The 23,318-nt window shown below is 45.4% G+C and overlaps 1 protein-coding gene across 2 annotated transcripts in view; it reads left to right on the forward strand.

Moving 5' to 3' along the window:
- The window catches only part of TECRL (trans-2,3-enoyl-CoA reductase like), a 55,457-nt gene extending 32,622 nt beyond the window's left edge, over positions 1–22,835 (forward strand). For both annotated transcript variants that reach the window (XM_084860387.1, XM_084860388.1), the window contains exons 6-12: positions 6,372–6,477; positions 14,596–14,668; positions 15,419–15,462; positions 17,923–17,980; positions 19,956–20,041; positions 20,721–20,766; positions 21,675–22,835. In XM_084860387.1, the coding sequence (XP_084716513.1) occupies positions 6,372–6,477; positions 14,596–14,668; positions 15,419–15,462; positions 17,923–17,980; positions 19,956–20,041; positions 20,721–20,766; positions 21,675–21,802 (541 nt within the window). In that variant the 3' untranslated portion in view covers positions 21,803–22,835. The remainder of the gene's footprint in view (positions 1–6,371; positions 6,478–14,595; positions 14,669–15,418; positions 15,463–17,922; positions 17,981–19,955; positions 20,042–20,720; positions 20,767–21,674) is intronic.
- Positions 22,836–23,318: the final 483 nt, after the last annotated feature.

Below are 23,318 nucleotides of genomic sequence, written 5' to 3' on the forward strand. Positions count from 1 at the left end.
TTGAAGCCTATTTTCCTATTTTTCTAGTGATCTGTTTATGTCATTTTGGCAACTCAGTGGTTTAGGGCACAATGCTGTGCATGTTTAGACAGAGAAAAGCCTAGAACTTCCAGCATGCCTCAGCCAGCCATGCTGGCTGGGGCATGATGGGAGTTGTAGGCCTTTTCTCTGTCTAAACATGCATAGATTGTGCCATTAATATATCTTCCCCACATTTTTACTGAGAGGGGAAATGAATTTGGCTGTCTATTATTGATTAATTAATTAAATTACCTAATTTCTAGTGCTTGCATTGCTTGAAAATTGTTTCATCTTGAAGTTGTATATCTTGTATGTGGGCCAAAGCATTGACTGAAATGCAACACAGAATAATTTTTTTTCATTCAGGTCTTATAATCAGCCTCTAGTGAGACAAAGCATAGCTGGTAAATATAGTCACAATAAAAGGCCATCATGACTCATGCTTGACATTTCTTTTTAATTCAGCCTTCATGAGCTAAAAGCCTACAGAGCCAATCATAAGAGATAGCTCTCAAAACTCTCCAGAGCCATGCCCCAATGTACTTTTCTGCATTTATCTATGCTGCCTATAGTCCTGCCTATATAACCTAAGCTGCCCACAGATCTTTTGCTCTCTTAATCAACTCTGCCCATTTTTCAGCCTTAGTTAGTATGCAAAGGGTGGGGGGGTTACAGGTACATATGAGTAGGGATGTACGAAAGGGACTTACCTTGTCCCGCAGCTTGCTTCACGGTGGGGGGGAGGCGCTTCACTTCTCCCCCTGAAGTTCAGGCGAGGGGGGGAGGCGCCCCGCCTTGCCTGGCCGAAATTCAGGCCGGGGAGAAGCGCCCCGTCTCCCCGGCCGTGAAAGAAAAAGTGAAAAAAAACAAAACCCCCATGATAGGCTACGTAACGATTAACATAGCCTATCATGGCTAGATTTCCAAAGTCAGCCATGATAGGCTACGTTAATCGTCACGTAGCCTATCACGGGTGACTTTGGGAAAAAAAAAAGCGCGTACGCAAATGGTGGCAGCCCATGGGCGCCGCCATTTACGTTCCTTATTTTGGCACGTCTAGTCTACGTAAAGATTTACGTAGACTACGGCGAAAATAAGGGAACGCTATTTGCGTTGCCCTTATTTTCGCCGTAGTCTATGTAAATCTTTACGTAGACTAGACGTGCCAAAATAAGGAATGCAAATGGCGGCGCCCATGGGCCGCCGCCATTTGCGTAGGCGCTTTTTTTTTTCAAAGTCACCCGTGATAAGCTACATGACGATTTACGTAGCCTATCACAGCTGACTTTGGAAATCTAGCCGTGATAGGCTACATAAATCGTCATGTAGCCTATCACGGGTGTGTGTGTGTGTTTTTTACTTTTTTATTTTGTAATGGTGGTGGCGGCAGCCGGTCAGGAGACCGGCCGCCACCCCCGCCCCCACCGAACTGCCGCCAAACCGCCGCTGGGACCCGCAGCCGAGAGGGACATTCGCTGAAGGTAAGTCCCATCTCGGGGGGGGCGGGGGGCCGGAGAATTTCCCCAACACTTTCGGGGGGCCGAATGCCTCGGCGCTCGGCCTCCCGAAGATTCGTGGAGAAATTCTCCGCCACGAGTGCGGTAAAGTGCATGACATCAAACTAAAGGGAATGAGCAGTGAATAGCTGTAGGAGGTACATCAGCTTCATAGAGGCAGTCTGGGAAGAACTTGGGTTGTGTTAGATGTGTGTTGTTGAAGATACCTTACTGCAGTTAGAGCCTCTAGACCACAATTGTATTTCGAGTTATTCTTTAGACCAGCCTTCCCCAGCTTGGTTCCCTCCAGTTGTTTTGGATTTCAACTCCCATCAGCCCCAACCAGCATGGTGAATGGTTAGGAATGTTGGGGCTGATACATCTGGAGGGCACCAGGTTGGGAAAGGCTGCCTTAGACACTGTGTTTATTATTAGAGGAGTCTCCATTACAACGGTGAGAGATGTGGTATGTCATGGACACTGATGGTGCTTTATAAATAAGAAATAATGGCTCTTATCCAAAGGAAATTAGTCCAATGCATTCCATGGCAGGGCCCCCAAATGTTTTTGGGCTGATGGTGGGCACATTTGGGAGTTTGAGAAACTGTTATGGGCAGCATCACAAAATGGTTCCCACAGAGGATGTGGCTAGTCACATAATGGCTGCCACGGGGGTCTGGCTAGTAAAAAAAAATGAGCTAAAGAGGTGGTATCGGGAGTGGGGGAGAAAAATAGTGAGGTAAGAGACTGGGAGTGGGGGAGAAACAGCAAGGTAAAGAGGTGGGGAGAGAAATAGTGAAGCTAGAGGCTGGGAGGCAGGGGGAAAGCAAAGCATAGGGGGAGAGAAAGAGCAAGCCTAGAGGCTAAGAGGAGGAGAAACAGTGAATGAAAGAGGCGGAGAGTAACGGTGAGGCTAGAGGCTGGGAGAGAGGGGGAAATCGTAAGGCAGAGGAGTAGAGAAAGAGCAAGGCTAGAGGCTAAGAGCATTTCTACAAGAGGCTTTTATTGCATGCTGCTGATTGGTCACTCACAGAAGTTTGCAGGTACTTTTCATGACATCATCAACCTCCAGGGCGTCTCCTGTAAGGATGGACGAAAGTCCCTTACCTGGTCCCACAGCTTGCTTTGCGGTGGGGGGGGGGCGCTCTGGTTCTCCCCCCGAAATTCAGGCCGGGGGGGAGGCACCCCGCCCCTCCTGGCCGAAATTCAGGCCGGAGGGGAGGCGCCCCATCCCTCGCCGCCGAAATTCAGGCCGGGGAGGAGCGCCCCGTCTCCCCGGCCACGAAATAAAAAAGTAAATTTAAAACACACACACACACACACGTGATAGGCTACATAACTATTTACGTAGCCTATCACGGCTAGATTTTCAGTCAGCCGTGATAGGCTACGTAAATCTTTACGTAGCCTATCACGGCTGACTTTGAAAAAAAAAAAGTGTGTACACAAATGGCGGCGCCCATGGGCGCCGCCATTTGTGTTCCTTGTTTGGGCACGGGTAGTCTATGTAAAGATTTATGTAGACTATGGCGAAAATAAGGGCAACGCAAATAGCGTTGCCCTTATTTTCGCCATAGTCTACGTAAATCTTTACGTAGACTACCCCTGCCCAAACAAGGAACGCAAATGGCGGCGCCCATGGGTGCCACCATTTGCGTATGCGCTTTTTTTTTTCCTTTTCAAAGTCAGCCGTGATAGGCTACATAAAGATTCACGTAGCCTATCATGGCTGACTTTGAAAATCTAGCCGTGATAGGCTCCATAAATCGTTACGTAGCCTATCACGTGTGTGTGTGTGTGTGTGTGTGTTTTTACTTTACTTTGTAATGGTGGTGGTGGCAGCCAGTCAGAAGACCGGCTGCCGCCCCCGCCGAAACGCTGCCGAAACGCCGCCGGGACACGCCGCCGGGACACGCCGCCGAGAGGGACATTCGAAGGAGGTAAGTCCCATCCCGGGGGGAGTGGCGGGGGGGGTGGCGGAGAATTTCACCACCAATTTTGGGGGGCTGAATGCGTTGGCATTCAGCCTCCCGGAGTTTCGTGGAGAAATTCTCCGCCATCCCTAGTCTCCTGCGCTTTCTGACCTTTATCCTGCTTTTTAAAAGATCAGAGATAGTCTGATAAGGAACGTTAATCCAATACATCAGCTGTGTATAATTACGAAGTTCTGCTATAACCACAATGCCATCTAGCGGCTGTAAAAGGAAACATATAGAACTTGCTGAGAAAAGAATTCCCTGATTCAAAGGCCATGTCTGCCCATGTAAAGGAGCTGATCTTAATCCCGCAAAGAATCTGGAAGCAGAAGCCCCAGTAAGGATGCGGGATGTTAGCCTCGTGTGGTGAAATTCTAAGAGGAGGAGAAACAGCGAGCTAAATTAGTGGTGGTGGGATTGAAAGGGAGAGAAAGAAGACTGCCCGAACATTTTCCAAGGTTTTTATTAAAAAACACTTTTTTGAAGGGTGCAGGGAGAGGAAAGCTTGGTGGGCACCCTTGGAGGTGTTCGCGGGCACGATAGCGTTGCAGACCCCTGTTCTTCAGCATCTTAGTGTAAATTGGAAGAAAAGAGCCATAGCCCTCAGAGCAAGGTTGATTGTTTACTAGTCATCCCACCCCCCAAGCACTGTGGTTGCGTGAGGGAGTCCCAGGGATCACAACAGAGTTCTCAGCATCCTCTTCTCAGTACAGCTTTTGGGATTTGGGGAGTGGGAAACCATGACAGCTAAAATGGCATAAACAGTCTGTTGCTGGTGGGCATATAGTTCCTCAGTGTTCCCAAGCTATATTCTGCCTTTTGTGAAATTCTCATACACCTTCGCTTCACAGCTTACACAAAAAGTGGCCTTTCAATTATAACTGCATTATCATTCTGCAATGTAAGCACAAGGAGTGGATTGTTCCCTTTGGCAGCAGGGCAGCCTCACTCTCCTTTCCCTGACATATTTTCATCTGCTACATCTATATGCCCTTGCATGAGTTAATGTCCTCACATTTTTCTCATAATTTCAATTCCATTTGTATTCCAAATACAGCATAGAGTTCATAAATAAATCTGGAGGTGTGGGAGGTGATGTCTGAGGCCATTAAACACTTCAACACACGTTAATGGCCACTGTGCTCTTTTTCCTTGTCCCATGAAAAAAAGAAAAGAGTCTTTAATAATTAAAATAAATCGGTGGCAAGACATGTATCACCCCATTCCAGACCCTTTAGGGAAGTTATGGAAAATACTTCCCTCGACAGTTTTCTACCTGCACTCATGAAAACAGTCATCTTTCATAACTAGGGCTATTGTGTGTAAGTTTTGGTTACAACTGTGGCCATACCTATGATCACACATTAAAAACACACGCATTTAACATACCCTGCTGTGGTAAGGTGATGTCTCATCCTGGCTTACTATGCTAATAAGAAGTGATCAGTGTGACAGTACATCAGTGGGGCGGTTGTTACACCTCATGTTAAGCATGTATGTGCTGGCCCACTGAGTTTTGGGACTGTTGCTGAATCTACACATAGCGGTTATACCATTATCATACTGCAGTGATAACTATTGGTGCCCATTGGTGGGTGTCATGTGTGACAATAGTTATCATTGCAGTATGATAATGTTAAAACTGTGATGTGTAGATTCAGCCTAGTACTAGTAGCTCTCCTTGTCAAATAGAAGGATCTTAAGATGAACCCTGGCCGAATTATTCCATTTGGCTTTGGATAAAGTTGCTTCATTTAGTACTTAGCATTTACATATTGCTTTAGAGTGTTCAAAGTATTTCATATACATTATCTTAGTCATTCTTACAACAATCCTAGCAGTATTATAGTAATCCCCAGGGCCAGTCCATGACATTTTGCTGTGTGAGTCGACGGACAAGATGGCGCCCCTTCCCATTCCATGTACAGAAGCCAGCTGGACTAGCAGCTGAATCTTACTTCAGTATTGGTTATGGATAGGGATGGGTGAATCTGTTGGTTTACCTTCTCCCACATTTGAATTTTTTACATCTCAAGTTATTTCCCAAATATGAAGAACTTTGAGAATGTTGTTAAATGTTTATCAAAAATGAACGGAAACAAATCTTTCACCCATCCCTAGCTATGGGATAGTATCCTCCACTACACCTGAGGCAGCAGGCTAGTTGGGGTGGGTGGGTGGGCAGGACAGCTCTGTCCTCCAACAGAAGGGAACAGCCAGGGAGTCCAGGACGAACAGCCAGGAAACTGCCATTGCTGCCACCCAGCATCTGCCGCCTGAAGCAGTCGCCTCACTCTGCCTAAAGGTAGGGCTGGTCCTGATAATATCCACATTGCAGACTGAGGATGGCTTGTGTAAGGCCAACTGAGTTCATGGGTGAGGGAAGCCCTTAGCAACTATGCTTAGGGATGTTGGAGAAATTCGAGATGGACTAAAATGAGCTCAGATTTCTAAGAATCTGACCTGTGGAATCTGCTGTGGAGCGACCCCCTCAGGCTGCGCTGAGTCCATGGACTTTCAGATTTTTTTTTTTTTACTTTCCTGAAATGTACACATGTAGGAAAATACGTAAGTTTTTGCTGAGGAAATGTTAAATGGAATGGGGACAATATGCTAAATGTTCTTAGGTAAATTATGTAAATACTTATGTAATTATTTGTGTATTTTTCTGCATGACAAAAAAAAAATTTGCATCCATCTGTGAGTGGACGATGGAACAAAAGGCACCTGACAGTCTGTGAAACACAGACCGAGAGGATCTTACACAGTCCATACATCCCTAACTATGTTACAGTAGCTGAGATTTAAACATGGCTGCATCAAAAGCTGCAGTGTTGTTGTCATCTTCTTTATTTCCTTTTCTTTGTCATTTCTACAGTTTGGCCTGCATCTGTCATTGTTTGCACTATATCAGACATCTTCTGGAGACACTGTTTGTGCATAAGATTTCGGCAGGGCATACACCCCTGAAAAATATGATCAAGGTGATTTTCATATGTGAATATTACACTGCAGAACTGAATGAGCAAAAAAGAAGGAATATATTATTTGTGTATATATTGCTTTTACACCCTGACCTTCCAAGTTGCTTAGTCCGCTCATTTTATCCTCACAACAACCCTGTGAGGCAGGTTAGACTGAGAGAGAGTGACTGGCCCAAAGTAATCCACTGAGCTTCATGATTAGGTGGGACTATATCATGAGTTACCCTAAGAACTTTGTTATAGAATGGCTTACAAATACGGCACTGGATCTGGGATCTGCCTTTGGTGAATGGAAGGGCTCTGCTCACAGAAGATGTCTCTGCCCACCTTTCCCCTCCACCACAGCTCACCCCATTCACCAGGGTTCCCTAACTGTCTGTGTAGCATTTTTAGGAGGCTAATGGGGGGTGCTATGGTGAGGAGGGGGAGCAGAAGTCTGCTTCTGCCACCCCAGCTGCACACATCTAAATTTGGATCCAACCCACTCTAAATCAATACATGCGAATCTGGGTCTCCTTAATCCTAGTCTAACCTCCTAACCACTGCACCATACTTTCTTGGTTTTTTGAAGACTCCTCGGTTCAAAACGTCATACAGCATGCTGAAGGCACATAATGCTTCAGTCTCAGGGGAGGTAAATAAATACAGTTCCAACTGCTTGACAGAACTACTATACAGGTTACTCTTGCCGATGATTTGACATAGAAGTACAGCCTCTTCTAAAAGTCAGTGTGAGTGGCCTCCATTACATGGCTAGCAAGTGATGTTAAATAACAAGTGAAGCAAATGTCATGAGTATAGCTGATGAATCTTCGTTGTATTAGGTTAAGCTGAAGCCACCAGATATATCGCATTTGTTTTTTGGTTTTAGCAGTGACCTTTAAAACCAAGGAAAGGCTAGAAGGTTGAGGAGGGAAGCAGGGGAGTCAGGGACAGTGATGCTATTGGGCAGCCTTGGACAGCTGCCCAGAGCAATGTAGGGATGTACGAAACAGCCTTACCTTCAGTCCGTTGGGGGTCAGCAGGGGGGGAGGCAATCCGTCCCTCCCCCCCCGGAATCCTTGCTGGCCAGCTCCACTCCGCGGCGAGTCCGCAGAGCTGTCAGCCAGCTCCGGCCACTGGCGGACTTCCGGCCGCTGGGATGCAAATGGCATCTGCTACGCCATTTGCGTCCCTGCTCTTTGCCATGATAGGCTATGTAAACATTTACGTAAACATTTACATAGCCTATTACTGCAAAAACAGGGACACAAATGGCGTAGTGGATGCCTTTTACGTCCCTATGGATGTACGAAACACCTACCTGGCTCCACGCCAGGCAATCTGCGGTGGGGGGAAGGCGCTCCGTCCCTCCCCCCGGAATCCTGCCCAGCCAGCTCCGCTCCGCAGCCAAGCCGCAGAGCCGCCAGCCAGCTCCGGCTGCCAGCAGCCGGACATCTGGCCGCTGGGCAGCCCTCCGGGGACGCAAATGGCGGCTGTCGTAGCTGCCGCCATTTGCGTCCTTGTATTGAGCCATGATAGGCTACGTAAATTTTTACGTAGCCTATCATGGCAGGGGGAAAACCCCCAGCGTATGCAAATGGCGGTAGCTGCCGCCATTTGCGTATGCTGGGTTTTTCCCCCCCCTGCTGTGATAGGCTACGTAAATACTTACGTAGCCTATCACGGCAGGGGGAAAAAACCCCAGCGTACGCAAATGGTAGTAGATGCCGCCATTTGTGTACGCTGGGTTCCCCCCCCCCCCCGCCGTGATAGGCTACATAAATACTTATGTAGCCTATCACGGCCTCCGCAGGGATGCAAATGGCGTCCCTGCATTAGCCGTGATAGGCTACGTAAGTATTTACGTAGCCTATCACAGCTATGAAGAGGAGGAAGTGAATGGCAGCCACAGGACGGCCGCCATTCGCAAAGCAGCATGGACGGGAGCAGGTAAGTGCTCCGTTTCGCGTGCCTTTCGTGGGTTGGGGGGGCGGGGGCTTCGTTCTGCGATGATTTTGGGGGGCTGAATGCACTGGCATTCGGCCTCACTGAGATCTGTCACGGAATTCTCTGACATCCCTATGCGTCCCTGCTCTTTGCCATGATAGGCTACATAAATATTTATGTAGGCTATCACAGCTAAAGCAGTGACGCAAATGGCATCCGCTATGCTGGACACCATTTGCAGCGGAGCAGCGGATGGTGGCAGAGGATGGACCCCACCAGCCGGTGGCAGGTAGGTTCTGTCCCAGGGGGATTTCAGGGGGGTGGCGGGGGGGTAGTCCCTTCCGCCATGGACTCCGGGGGGAATCCGACCTCATTGGAGTCCGTGGCGGACTAAAGAATCCGGCCTCATTGGAGTCCGTGGCAGATTTCTCCGCCATCCCTAGAGCAATGTTCTGTATAAGCTAGTGCTGTGCCGAAAATTTCTCCCACATCTTTTTTGTCCATTCTCATTCCATTTGATAGAAATGAAATTGCTTTCTAAAAGAAATTCAATGGTGAAGAAATTTCGGAGAAATTCTCATGAGTTGGATTTGGGTTTCTTGGGCTTACCTGACTTAGAAGGTTGCTGAGGGGTGAGTGCAAATGTCCTGTTTTACATTGTACCATCATCTCTTTGGCAACCTTGTAGCCTCCTCAGCTTCCTGCACTTCCATGAAAGCCCAGGGGAAGACATCATAAGGTAATTCCTCCCACAGGGCCTTTCCAAATCAGGAGGTGCAGGAGGCCTGGGAGGCTAGCTGTGATTAGGGAAGCTCAAAAACACCACCAAAAGATATTCAACATAAATTATAGACTGTCCTGAGAATGACGCAGAAGAATGGAAGCCCCTTTCATGGAGGAAGAAAACTTTCTGGAAATTGGAGGACAGATTTTGGCAAAGCACTAACTCCACCTCATCCCTGGAACTGGACACAACACTGCTCCCCCCCACACACCTGCATTTTGGTGGATGCAAAATGGAAGCCAGCCTGCCAACACAGTTGGTGCTGTTGCAGCACGAAAAACCCAAACCCCCTTCTGAAAAAAGAACGAAACTGTGCTACAATCCCTGCCAATGGACAGCCCTCCCTGTGAGAAACTGTGGATAATTTCTCCTCCCCCTGGAGAAATTCATTGAAATTGTCTCTCAGATTTCTCTGCCCACAAATAAGGTAGAGAATTTTGAGAGACCATTTGCACACAGCTCTAGTATAAGCAGACTATGGTGTTTAGAATAATCATAGCTAAACGTTAATAGCTAATCGACAATCATCATTGTTGTTATTTGCCAACCATCCGTTATTTTTACTACTCTGACTGGTGAAACCACATTCTGGCCCAAAACATCAAAGTCAGCCCAACAAATATGTATGTATGTATGTATGTATTATTAATTTATATCCCACCTTTGCTACACGGAGTTCAAGGCATTGTACTTAGGAAGCTGGCAATCCTAGCAGTAGATGCTGTGGAAGGCAATATGTTTTGATAAAGATAAGTGACTTCCAGTTGCTATTATCATCATCTTAATGTACACAATGTTTTGTTCTATTTAGGAAGAACAGTGTATGAAACGATGGGAGGTGGGGCTGATGCCCTAGGGGAGAGGTAATTAAGACCAATGAGCTTGGGGGCCAAAATACCCACCAAAGAGATGCCCATGGGCTGCAACCATGATTTTTCACCCAAAATGTTTCAATTCTACTTCCATTTGATGGTCATCATTCCCGCAAACGCCTCTTCCCACTGTCCACCATGCACTTCTCAGAATATTGTAAATCTCAAGCAGGGAAACAGTATAAGGGTAAGGAAGAAAGATTGTTTTGAAAGTAGATGCGCTGTCAGCCCACTGCCTGACTCACCTACCCAACGTGAGAAACGCTGGCTTGATGCAAGCTTGCCTCAAATATATAAAGTGATTAAAATTACAAACTGGAGCCATTTCACCCGTGGATCTACTTGTGCATAAGTACATTATTGCAGAAGAACCAAGCTGCAAGTGCCCTCCTATTCAAACAGCAAGGGCCAAATGAATGTTGAGTGCTGCTCTTCTTCAGGGGCATATCTGATATAATTTTTTAATATTCTAGGCGCCTGGTTACATGTCACATGAAAAGCGGCTCTGAATTCTGGAGTTTTTTTAGAGATTGGCACGTGCAGAGCTGCTGATCACCTCTTTCCATTCATCTTACCTCTCCTTGGCAAGTAATTTCCCAGGCTCCTCCCCCTCCCAATCCTTATGGGGAAATTAACTACTAAAGGAGAGGCAAGGATGAAAAAGAATGGATCAGAGAAACATTGCCAGTGGTTCTACCATACCTACCCTCTTTCTCTGCTGGACTCTGAGGAAGCCCTCAGAATTCTCAGCAGTCAGAGCCTGGCTGACATGTGGCTGCTTTTCATATGGTGAGTGTAATGTGTAGCCAGGCTCTAACTGTGGCAGTGTCCTGGATCAAATCTTGGAGTGGCTTCTCCCAAATGCATTTTATATATATATATATATATATATATATATATATATATATATATGTGTGTGTGTGTGTGTGTGTGTGTGTGTATACACACACACACATGCACGCACACACGCACACACACACACACACGCGCTTTCCTAGCTAAAAGTTATGGAGCTAGCTCAATGGTATGGGGCACTTGCAGGTGCCAGCAAGGTGCCCGCCTTCATACGTCTCCCTGATCCTGTTTGATAAAGGAAAGATGTGATGTCATGCTTAGCGTTCCCTTGCGCCCTGTAAGACACAGTCAAAAACTGGAACGAGGGCAAGGCAATGCTGAACATGGTGACATTGCTACTCATTTCTTTTACCAAATGTTACCACAGAGACATGAGGCAAGGGAAGGGAGGAGGATTGTAGCTCAGTGGCAGCCATTCGTCCCCCATAACATGTAGTTAGACACTGGGACTATTGGGCTCTGAGGGCTTTATGAGCAGGAAGGGCTTATGTAGTGCGTGCTAACAGTCTGCATGTGTTTCAAGCAGAGGGGGTTGTGGAGGGTTAGGCCCTTCTCACTCTTAGCTTCAGCGTTGAGAAGCCCAGCTCACCACTGTGGCTTTATGGGGTGGGGAGAATCTCCTTCGGGGAGATCTTCAGTAGCCCTCGGAGCTTCCTCATCAAGGGACAGCAGTGCAGTGTTGTTGTTTTTTTAAATCTAATTTTATTTTTACAAATAAAATAAACACTACCAACAATATAATCAAAATCTTCAGTCTCCAACATTACAGTGTTCTAAAAAGAAGAAGAAAGGGAGGATAGCAAAAGAAGGAAGAGGGAAAAAAAAGAAAAAAAACAGAATTATATTAAACTTCAATAAGAACAAACCAAATAGAAGCAAACAATCCATTTCCGTTAGCCATAAATTACTATTCAGTTAACACATATTAATAAATATTAAAGGTTTAGCCAGCAAGGAACAGCAACAACAATAATCCTATAGTGATATTAATAGTAATAATAATATAGTGATATTAATAGTAATAATATTTATTATTAATACTAATAAAAAGGGGAAAAAAGAGAAGTTTAAGAGAAAGACAAAAACAGGAACACATCATTTGTATATTTTAAGTAATATCATATCTAAAAATAGATTTATATGTGTACTCACACATACACAGACAAATATGTACTTTATTACATTATAACATAAAAAAGAGGAGATAGAAGAAAAAAAATGCAAACATTTATCTTTGGCCTACTGCCTGACCACTTATCAGCTAAAACCCAAACAACATTCCAAAAGAACAGTAAAAATGGCCAAGTTCCAACTCCAGAAGCTGAGAGAGTTGGTTCCCTGAATTTAATTTTAATACCAATTAAAAAAATTTCTGCAGCGTCACGATCCAAGAATCTCTTCATCTGATCTTCAAAAAGAACACAAAATGTAACCGTGTATTTAATATGATATTGCAGGTTAATTTGCTTTGCCAAACTTCTTGCCTTGGCAAATTGCCTTCTTCTGTCAGCAATTTCTTTAGTATAATCTAGGGATGGCAGAGAATTCCGCCACGGATTCCAGTGAGGCCGGATTCTAAAGAATCCGTGGCAGAATGGCCTCCTGTCCCCCACCCCCCCTGCGGAATCCCCCGGGATAGAACTTACCTGGGGCGGATGCGGCGGATTTGGGGGTGGCAGTTCCGGCGGCGGATTCGGTGGCGGCGGCAGCTGGTCTCCTGGCTGGCTGCGGCCGGGCTGCTGGGGCTACTATTGCCGTCCTTGCAGCTGTGATAGCCTACGTAAGAATTTACGTAGCCTATCACAGCATGCCCCCCCCAAAAACGCCGTACGCAAATGGCGGCAGCTACGGCGGCTGCCATTTGCATTCCCTATTTTTCGCCGTTCTAGCCTACATAAATATTTACGTAGACAATTACGGGGAAAAAAGGGGAACCGCAAATAGCGCCCACTACGCTATTTGCGGTTCCCTTTTTTTTGGCCGTAATTTCCTACGTAAATATTTACGTAGGCTAGAATGGCGAAAAATAGGGAATGCAAATGGCGGCCGCCGTAGCCGCTGCCATTTGCGTACACCGTTTTTTGGGAGGGGGGCATGCCGTGATAGGCTACATAAATTCTTATGTAGCCTATCACGGCAGCGTGGAAGGACACAAATGGCAGCTGCTATGGTGGCCGCCATTTGCATCTGCAGCAGCCCGTCCGTGGCCGGAAGTCTGGCTGCAGACGGCCCTGGCCGGCTGCTCCGCGTAGCCGCAGCGGAGCAGAGCCGGCAGGGCAGGATTCTGGGAAGGGAGGACCGGATCGCCTCCCCCCCCATTGAGGATTCTGGGGGGAGGGATGTAGCACCTCCCTCCCACCAGCGGATGCCCCGACCGGAACAGGTAAGGAATTCGTACATCCCTAGTATAATCATGAAAGAGCATAATCTTGTCATTTGCTGGTCCCCACCAGAGCTCACCCCTTTCTCTTGCCAGACGCATAAGGTAATTTTTTTGTGGAGACTCATGAAAATTGAACAATAACAGTCCCAGAAGCCCCTTTAGTGCCAAGCCTTGAACCAGGAACATCATAAGCATGCTCAATATCAAGTAAGAAATCAGATGGTAAAGCAAATAGCTCATGCAAAAATTTATCCATAAATTCCGCCAAGCCTATATCAGTAGCCATGTCTTTAATACCAAGGATACATAGATTCGCTCTGCATGTGAAGGCATCCAGTTGAGAGATTTGAGCAGACAAAACATTATAAGACACTTTCATGGCCATTTCCTGCGCAACAATCCGATCTTCAAGATCATTAACCTTCACTTCCATGGCACTTGTGAGCCATGGGGACGAGCAGGCATACCCCAATTCCCCTCCCCCTGGGTTCCTGTGGTGCCCTCCCTATACCACGCAGCCAGGGAGAAAGAACTGGAGGACCTGCAGAGGGGAGAGCTTGATTCAGGATGTGGGGAGTCTCTCAGCGGAACTCCACATGCCTGATGCTTGAGAAGCTGGCTGAGCAACAGAGAGCCTTGCATGAGGTAGCCAAGGTCAGGGACTGTGGTGTCAGCCACCCACTGAACAGGTAACAGTTAGACCCCATCTTCCAGTTAGCTGTGGTTCTCAAGCCATTCTTGGAAGCCACAGAGACCCTGAGCACCTCTACTAACACAGTCAACAAGGAGAAAAGAAATCAGTGAACTTACTGAAACACTTTCTGATATGTCTTTCTACTCCCTCATCCCTCCCAAAACCACTGTGATTGGAAGTAAAAAACAGAGCCTGGTGAAGCCCTTCCCTGATTGGAAGCTAAAGTCATCTGTTAGAACACTACAACCACTTCTCTGCCTACCCTCTTTTCCTGACATTGTGCATTTATAAAGAGCTTGCAGAGCTTAGGGGAGGCTCAAAAAATAATCATATTGGGACACAAAAAAGCCCTCTGAACTGGGTGTGAAGTCTCAGGACCAGTCCACTTCACTTCAGGCTGTTTTGGACCCATGTCATCTGAGATTCAGAGGTGTTCTAAATATCTCAGAAATGGAGATATTTGGTTCGGATTTGTGCCTCATCCAAGGCATTTGCATATCCGTAGTATTTTAGAAAAAATATTTTTCCTGTTGTGCCAAATACTATGGAGGCAGTAATTTATTTTGTTATTATATCCAGTCTATGTGTATTTTCATTATAGGGTTGTACTTTTTATTGGGGATTCACTTCTTGGATCGCTTACTACATCAATCACCCACAGTACACTCCTCCATGTAAGTAGAACATCCGTCTGTGCTGAAATTTCAGATGAAAACGTTTTGGCACATGAACAGTGGTGGTGATGGGTACAAAAAGGGAGGGGGAAAAGAAGCCTACAAACCTAGGTGGGCTGGCAACATTTTAAAACTTTCAGGGTTTTGTAGAAATATGCAGCAGAGTTGTCTTTTTTCCCCATTTTAAAACAGTTTTGTTTTATTTTTTTGGCTGCTGTGCAAAAGCAGCATCTGTGCTTCTATGATCCGGAGCCATGTCACCCTGCAATTTATCTGAAGAAGGATGCTATGGCACAATGTAACATTCTTCCAGATGCATTGCTGGGGGGAAAAACATGGCTGCCCCCACTGACCTGATCCAATTTGGATTGTAATTAATTTTCTGGGTGTCCACCAGACTTCTAATAAATTAATCTGGTTACTCCGGATTAGTATTTCTGAAATGGGCTTGTAGAATCTGCTTTGGGAAACTTGTGGCAATATGCTAACCCTGTCTGTAAGCATTCTTAGTAATGGAGTTCTCCTGTGTTGAAATTTTGTGAAGTTAAACATGTAGAAATGAACTAGCTTCATGTCTGTTTGAGGCCCAGCTCTTCATAGCTCCTGAGGTAGAGACCCATATAGAAAGCTCCAAAGCTGTCTGAGGCTTCCAACCAGAACAAGGCCCATGCATTATATAACCAAAAGAAAGACCCAAGCAGATTTCAGATCATACATAACACTAATGTATGATTTCATTGTGTTTTCTAGCATTTGGGAACAAGCAAGTTTCTTTTGCTGCCCTTGTGTTTCTGGTATGTATGGACAGGGAGGTGGGAGAATAATAAATATGATTATGGAAATATATGGTGCATATAATTTTGCATATACTCTACCAAGAGGGTAAGTAAAAGTATACCTGAATGATGGACATCTTGGGAGAGGTTGTGCAAAATTCTAGGCTCTTGTAAGAAGTCATGAGGTGGATGGAACAGTCAAATTCTCCCAGTGTGGTGTAGTAGTGAGAGTGTCGGACTGGGAGCCGGGAGATCCGGGTTCTAGTCCCCACTCGGCCATGGAAGCTCACTGGGTGACTCTGGGCCAGTCACAGACTGTCAGCCTAACCTACCTCACAGGGCTGTTGTTGTGAGGATAAAATGAAGAGGAGGAGGATTATGTCTGCCACTTTGGGTTCCTTATGGAGGAGAAAAGGTGGGATATAAATGCAATACATACATACATACATAAAATTCTCCATAGAGCGTGAACATTGCAAGGCCTGGTGGTGACTTCTGTGTGTTGTATATTGAGCCTAATAAACACGCCTCTTCAGTTGGGGCGGTTTTTGTAAGCATCCCGTCTGAATTTCTCCTGGAGTTCAGTTTCTACGTCACTGGAACTTGTTTTGGGATTGGGATTGACACTGATACATTAGCAATAAGCTGCATTTTGCTATGATAACGGTGACACCAAAAACTATACTTGTTAATCACATAACCTGCAATCATACCAAAAACATTCCTCTGCATTGCAAAGCCTTCATGTTAAATTAAAATGCAATGTTTTGACGTTGAGCTTCCCTACACTTGGACAGCTAAACTCGGGGACTGCAGAGCTGCTTTGACCCTCAGGCCTGGGTGTTTCTCTGAGCTTAACCGTGGTTCCCTGGAGCCTTAAAAACCCATTGTTGAGTGCTTTTACAAAGCACCGTCTGAGCTGTGATTGGTGCCCAGGACTTGGACAAACAATAGAGGAGCTAACAAAGGAGGGCACTTTCTATTTCTGTGCACTATGCTTAGATGTTCAAATGAAAGATTCTCCTTCACTGAACATACTTTTGCACTTGCATCTACAAAGCTGGCCGGACACAGCCATGTAAATGGCACACATACAGAATCTCCTTTTGCATTCTGGCCCCGAGAAGAACTTTTGGGGGAAGTAATGCCTGATTCGGAACACATCCAAGCATATCTAACAACAAAGCAAAAAACAAGTGGCAAGCCTGTTTGTACCTTCACTCTTAAAATATAACTTCCATAATTTCATCCCTATACCCTAGAGCAGGCTTATACAACCTATGACCTACACATTCATTCATTCATTTATTTATTGCATTTATATCCCACCTTTTTTCCTCTTGCAAGGAACCCAAGGTAGCTTACATTATCCTCCTCCTCTCCCTTTTATCATCATAACAACAACCCTGCGAGGTGAGTTGGTATGAGAGTCTGTGACTGGCCCAAAGTCACCCAGTGAGCTTCCATGGCCGAGTGGGGACTAGAACCCGGATCTCCCTGCTCCCAGTCCGACACTCTCACCACTACACCACACTGGCTCCACAAAGCCAAACAGAGCCCAGCAGATAGAGGTGGTAGCACTGCAGGGGCTTCATAAATCTCTTGGCTTTGCTGTGTGTCTGGGGCTGTAAAGATTCATGTGGTGTGTGTGCGTGTGTGTCTCAAGCATGTGGCCAGGAATTATACTTGGCTTGTATTTGCCTTGGTGAGTCACCGGTTGTGTAGTCCTAAACTTTGTAGGCCCAGTCTTAATTTTTGAATCCTAAACACACTTACTGGAAATCAGTGCTACTGAAATCAAAGGCAGTGGTGTCAAACCTCAGGCCGGCGGGCCAAATATGGCCTGCTTGATGTCTCAGTCTAGCTCTTCAGGGTTCCCCAGCTGGCCATGCTCCCTTCAAAGGCCCCACGTTCTCCCAACTGCTGTTCATTTGGTGATCTCCTGGCTTTTGCACAGCTTTGTTTTCCATTCCAAACGCTTGAAATGCCTCTCCTAAGGCTTCCTCAGTGGCATTAAGAGCTTTAAACTAAAATGTGCTGGCATTTTTGGCATTTTGGCCCCTGTTTTTGTCCCTACTCCCTTTGCCTTGGGCCCCGCCTGCCATTAGAATGCAACCCCCAAGAATCCAGCTGAAATTGGGGTGAAAGAGGTTCAACAGCCCTGATCTAAAGGATATGCTTTGAAGTACATATTCTGAACATTGAGACATAGATTCAAGAAATAGACCAGGTAATTTGCATACATCATTCTCGTTGATATGAGCAGGGAGAGCAATATCTTTTCCATTCTTCAGATCCATGTTTTTGTACAGTGTGAATACTTGGTTGGGGATGCCCTGTCCTTATCTATGGGTGTGGATAGCAAATTTGCTGTGATTTTCCTTGGCTTCTCCACCACACTGGGGCCCACCAGCTAAATATATAATTGTATTATTATATCCTGAAAATCTAAGAAAAAATATTTGAAATGTTTTGCAGGTGTGTGAAGCTGGGAATCATTTTATCAATGTGGCTTTAGTCCATCAAAATCAATCAGGTTTGTAGTTCATTTTTCACCTATCGCATTTTTCTTAACATTTTGCCTGGCACAATTTGTGACATTGCACAACATGATCACTAATCCAAGGGCACATCTGTTAAGACATTACTTAGCCTTCAGTTTCCTGGCTTTGTGGAGCTTGAGCCAATGTGAGATAGCCGTAACTAGGGATGTTGCAGGTGTCTGGCTGGGGCTCAAGACCCAGCGAAAACCCACTGGCTTGGCCACCCCGGGCACCAGTCCACAGATCCCCGCGCTTGCCTGACTCAGCACGCACCAAGTCAGGTAAGCGCAGGGATCCCCGATCACTTGCTGAGCTGCAAAATGGTGGCTCAGCCTGTAATCTTGTGTAAATGGCTGCTTTATGGCTGCCATTTGCTTAAAATTGGCCTTTACAAAAAAGGCCAAGCCGCTTTTTTTTTTTTTTTTTTGCGAAATGGCAGCTCAGCGAGGGATCGGGCAGCCAGACACTGGGTTCTTGCAGACCACTTGGTGACTCACTGCACCTGGTGAGCAGGGGCAGGCAGCAGTGGGGGTCTGGCGAGCAGCATGCGACCTGGACTGTGGAGAGTTCGCCTATCCCTACCCTTAACTCTGGTCTGAAACTGGCAGGTTTTTTGATCACTGAAATTTCTTGGTTCCATTATATAAAGTGGGGAATGTTGGGTTGGTGGGCCTTTTGTTCATCTTGGGCACCCAGCAAATGCCCAAACTCACCTCTCCCTAGAATAGGGGCGGGAGAACCATTTTTGGTCCTGGGGCTGAATTGGCCCTGGGCCGGGACATTGGGGCCACATGCCAGCAGTAGGTGGGGCCATGACCCAATATAGGTGGAGCCATCCCGGCATGCTCCCACCACATTTTCTCTCTCCCACATAGATACATTCACACACACAGACACACCCCATTCTCTCTCTCTCTCTCTCTCTCTCTCACACACACACACACACACACACAGACACTCACTCCATTCATACACACACAGAGACATGCACACTGCCCTTGCAAATCAGCTGAGGGGAGCATTTTCCCTGCGCAGTACTGAGAGAGGCTCTCTTTCTCAATGCTGAGAATGGAAAAAGGCAGATTGGAGTATAAGCCCCTCTCTCAGTGTTGGAGCCTGGCAGAAGGAGTGGGGCCTGGGGAAGACTGGCGGGCCAAATGTGAAACCCATGTGGGCCGTCTTTGGCCTGTGGCCCAGGTCTCCTCTGGAGCCATACCTTGATACAAGGGCAGACTGCAGAACAACTGTGTGTTCTAAAGCTCTATGATTCCATGTGCGGTCAGGCCTAGAGCATGCTGAGAATGTGTCCCAGTACTGGGAAAAAGGTGAGGTATAAGTAAATATAATAATAATAATAATAATGCCACAACCCCTTCCCTTCTAAACCCAGTAAGGCAGGGTAATGATTCAGGAAGGGTTCTGACTGAAGTGGAACCCTGAAATCCTGACTGGAGGTGGTACCTTGTCTTTAGACTGATGTCCAACTCCAGCATTTCTGTGTGCTGGATTAAGTAAGGTCTCCCAACAGTTCCACTTTGTCCTCTCTGGAAAATAAGATAAGCCACCAATGCTAGAATTATTTCTCTGCCAGTTTCCAATGGTGGTGTTAGTATGCACTGTAGTGTTACTTCACATCCACACTACACAAATTAAAGCACTTTGCAACTGGTTTAACATTTTTTCTCCCATAGAATCCTGATAACTGTAGCACTGGGAAAGTGAGGAGAATCCTTTGTTAGTCCCTCCATAGAACCTGTTCCTAGAAATTCTTGGTTGGGAACCATGACAGTTAAAATGAATTTGAAGCTGGTTTTACATTTGTAGTGTGAACACTTCCTGACCACACATGGTTTTATACAGGGGATAGTTTCTGCAATAATGATAACAAAAATTCATAGGATGGAATAAACCTCTTCTAATTCCGGAACCTGTTATAATGAAATGTTGGCTTTTTCTCTTTTCTTGAAGGAAATAAAACCTCTTTTCCAAGTCCATCAATCAACCCTTTCACATGGCTGTTTACATTGGTTTCCTGCCCAAATTACACATATGAGGTATTCTTTTTTCTTCTCACCCTATCAGCAAACTAAGCAAATGATGCCAAGGTGCTATATTCTTGCAAAGTCTTGTTAGATCTGAGCTCTCTAGAACTTCCAATTTTAGTATTACAGAGATTTTGCAAGGAGCTTTGCTTTGATCTAGGATCTCACTCCTGGCTTCCAGCATTTGAAAAGGTATTTGAATGAGTTTATACAAAAGGGGGCTTAGCTTAGTGGTAATACACATTTTGCTCGTGTGAGGCCTTGGTTAATTCATGATCCTCAGCGAAAAATGCCAAATGGAACCACAGTCTGGCTTCTTGGGTGAAGCATTGAGCCTTCCCTTTTCATATATCAGATGCTTTAACTTCCTAGCACTAACCCCTTTAACACTTGGTTTCAGAGGTTTCTGCTTCAGCTCTTTTCTGAGTCTCCTTCCATTTCTGTATTCAGGTGAGCAGTTTGGCCTAGTCACCTGCTACTGCATTGCTGCTTTGGGAAGTGAATGCTTATGCACACTGAATGGTAGGTCTGTCACTGCTAGGAGAAGCATCTGATGTGACCTCCTGGAGAGGACTATTGCTTTGGAGTCCAGCTACCAGTCGCAGCTTGATCAGTCTAAACGGGGTAGTCTAAAGCAGCTAAGTATTTATATTTAAGTGTGATGATTGGGTTTTTTCTTTCTTTGCAACAGATTGGCTCTTGGGTGAGTTTTACAGTGATGACGCAAACTCTGCCAGGTAAGAGCAAGCCATTAAATAGGTATGCAAATTATTGCTATAGCTGAGAACTTTGAATAAGCTGGCTCCATCTCTCTTCCCCCCTCCCCCCAAAACCCCCCCTGCTTGAGGAATATGGTCAGCATGGTTTAGAATTAACTTCTGCCAGTTTCTGAAAGCAATAAGATTATTCAAATATTTTAGTGGCTCAATTGCTAATTGCCAGTTAATCAGTTGACTGAGTTAAGCTATGTTTGCATATTACCAAAACATCCATCTAGGGTAAAGACAGACAGACTTTTTAAATGTGATGGAAATGTTGTGAGCATACATTGGCTGCATTCCAAGACGTTTGTTTCCAGGGCAGGGGATATACAGAGCCACCAGCTTCCATTGCTTAAGCCATCAATTAGCTCATGACAACCACAGAAGGCAACTGCTACAAACATTTTGAAGTCAGTTCAAAATGTAGGAACTTCTAGTGTGTTTATTCTACATCAACCTGGACACAATTTATACATGCGATAATTTCTAGAGCAGGTCTGCAACCCACCGAAAAGCAGCAGGTCCTCAGCCAACTCCAAAAAACACTGTTGCACCCCTTTGGAAGCTGAAGTTCACATACAGATTCTGGTCTGGGGCAAAACTCCGTCCCAACCCCAAAATAAATATGTTATGCTGTGTTTCATGTTGTCTTAATTACATAGGGCAGGGGTGGGGAATGTCCAGCTGTTCAGATGTTGTTGGACTCCAGCTTCCATCAGCCTCCATGGCCATTAGTCAGGGATGATGGAAGTTGTTGTCCAGGAACATCAGGAGGGCCACAGTTTCCTCCCCCCTATTGCAGAGGGTGTGGGGAGAATAGCTGTTGTGGCATGTTGCAGTACAGTTGATACCCAGAGACCAGCAATCTTTTCCCCCCTCTCCAGCTGGCGTTTTTGCATTACTGATGGCAATCCAGATGGCACAGTGGGCCCGAAAGAAGCACCAACTCTACCTGAAGAGGTGTACTACATATAGGTGGAGAAAAGCAGCTATGATTCCACTTGTAGTATAAATGCAAACAGAGGTCTGCTGGCGGCTATCATAGTTGAAAGCTGGAAGCAAGGTGATTGGAGGCATTCCCTGTGTGTGAGAGAGAGAACAGAACAGGCCATTGCTTTCAAACACACCCACATTTAGGCAGGCGCTTTTATTTTTAATGGGAATACCATGATCCAAAGAACTACTGCAGGTAAGCTGTAGCTGAGAGGCTATAGCTGAGTGGGAGACCACATCTTTACACACACATGGCCATAGTTTCAATCCTTGGCATTTCCAGCTCAAAAGAGTCTTTTGTAGCAGGGGCTGGGAAATACTATTTACTGCCTGGCACCTTGGAGAGAAACTACAAGTCAAAGTGTACAATACTGGCAAAGCTCCATGTCACATTGCTAACTGCTACTTTCAGGTTGAATTAACCAACAAAGGCTGGAATCTGACACACACTTACTTGACCCCACTGAAGTCAAGGGAATTTATTCCTGATTTGTGCATTGGGTCAGGCTGCATGTAGCTTTAACTCACATTAAATAGTAATTACTGAGCTTCAGAACTGCAAAGACATAAATTGCCATGTCCTAAAAATTACAAGGGGTTCATACAATTATTTTGTTTACTGTCCACCAGAAACAAGCTATGGTTGTTTACTGTAATGAAACATTTGAAGTAAAGGTCTTCCTTGAATGGATTATGGATTTCGTATTATTTTTTTTGGGTGGAATTAATTGCCTCTTCTGATTAGATAACCTTTCAATTAATGAGTAGGTACAAAGATTATTGTCTGAATTAGTAATGAAATGTTAATTAAGATTGAATACGCTTTTGTTGCTAAGTTATTGTATAATTATATACTTACTGTATATGAATTCAGTCCATAGATTTCCTATGGTCTAAGTAAATCTTTTTATTATCAAAATTGTTTTGAGGATTGATTTAACATAGAGCAACCAATAACATTCAGCCATATTCATCACTTTCTTTCTTATAACAGCTATTATTTGAATCGTATGGATGTTGTTTTAAATAAAAATACTATTTTTGGAGAACAGCATGCATTGCACATTCTTAAACATACGGTGTTTTCTTTATTGCGAGTTTGCCTGATAACATACAGAGGTGCACCAATTCATCAAGGGAGATATGTGCGTGTGTGTAAGCAGCCTTCTTCATATGCCCATAGCCAATGCACAGGCAAGTGAATAACTGGATGCACATCTGTATCTACACTGCAATGTTCACTCAGGTCTCATTGATGTGCATGGTGGTGCACATCCCTCTCCATACCCCCTCCCCCAGCTGTTTAAGTATTACCAGTTGTTAAAGTGATTTCGTCTGGGTTGAGGTCAAGGAGTTCACTTGTGGAAAAACGTTGATCCCTGGTTATTCAGTCAAAGGGTGGCCCCTCGACTGGATAACGGAGGAACCAGCTGTAGTTATGGAAAGATGCATCTGGAAAGCAGCGGCCAATGGTTCTTGGTGAACAGAACAATAGATTGTTTGTCTCTTAGATTAATTTGCTGAAGGTGGCCAAG

Source organism: Heloderma suspectum, chromosome 5, assembly GCF_057233095.1.
Source record: "Heloderma suspectum isolate Gila_16-S chromosome 5, 16-S_ref, whole genome shotgun sequence".
NCBI classification, from domain to species: Eukaryota; Metazoa; Chordata; class Lepidosauria; order Squamata; family Helodermatidae; genus Heloderma; species Heloderma suspectum.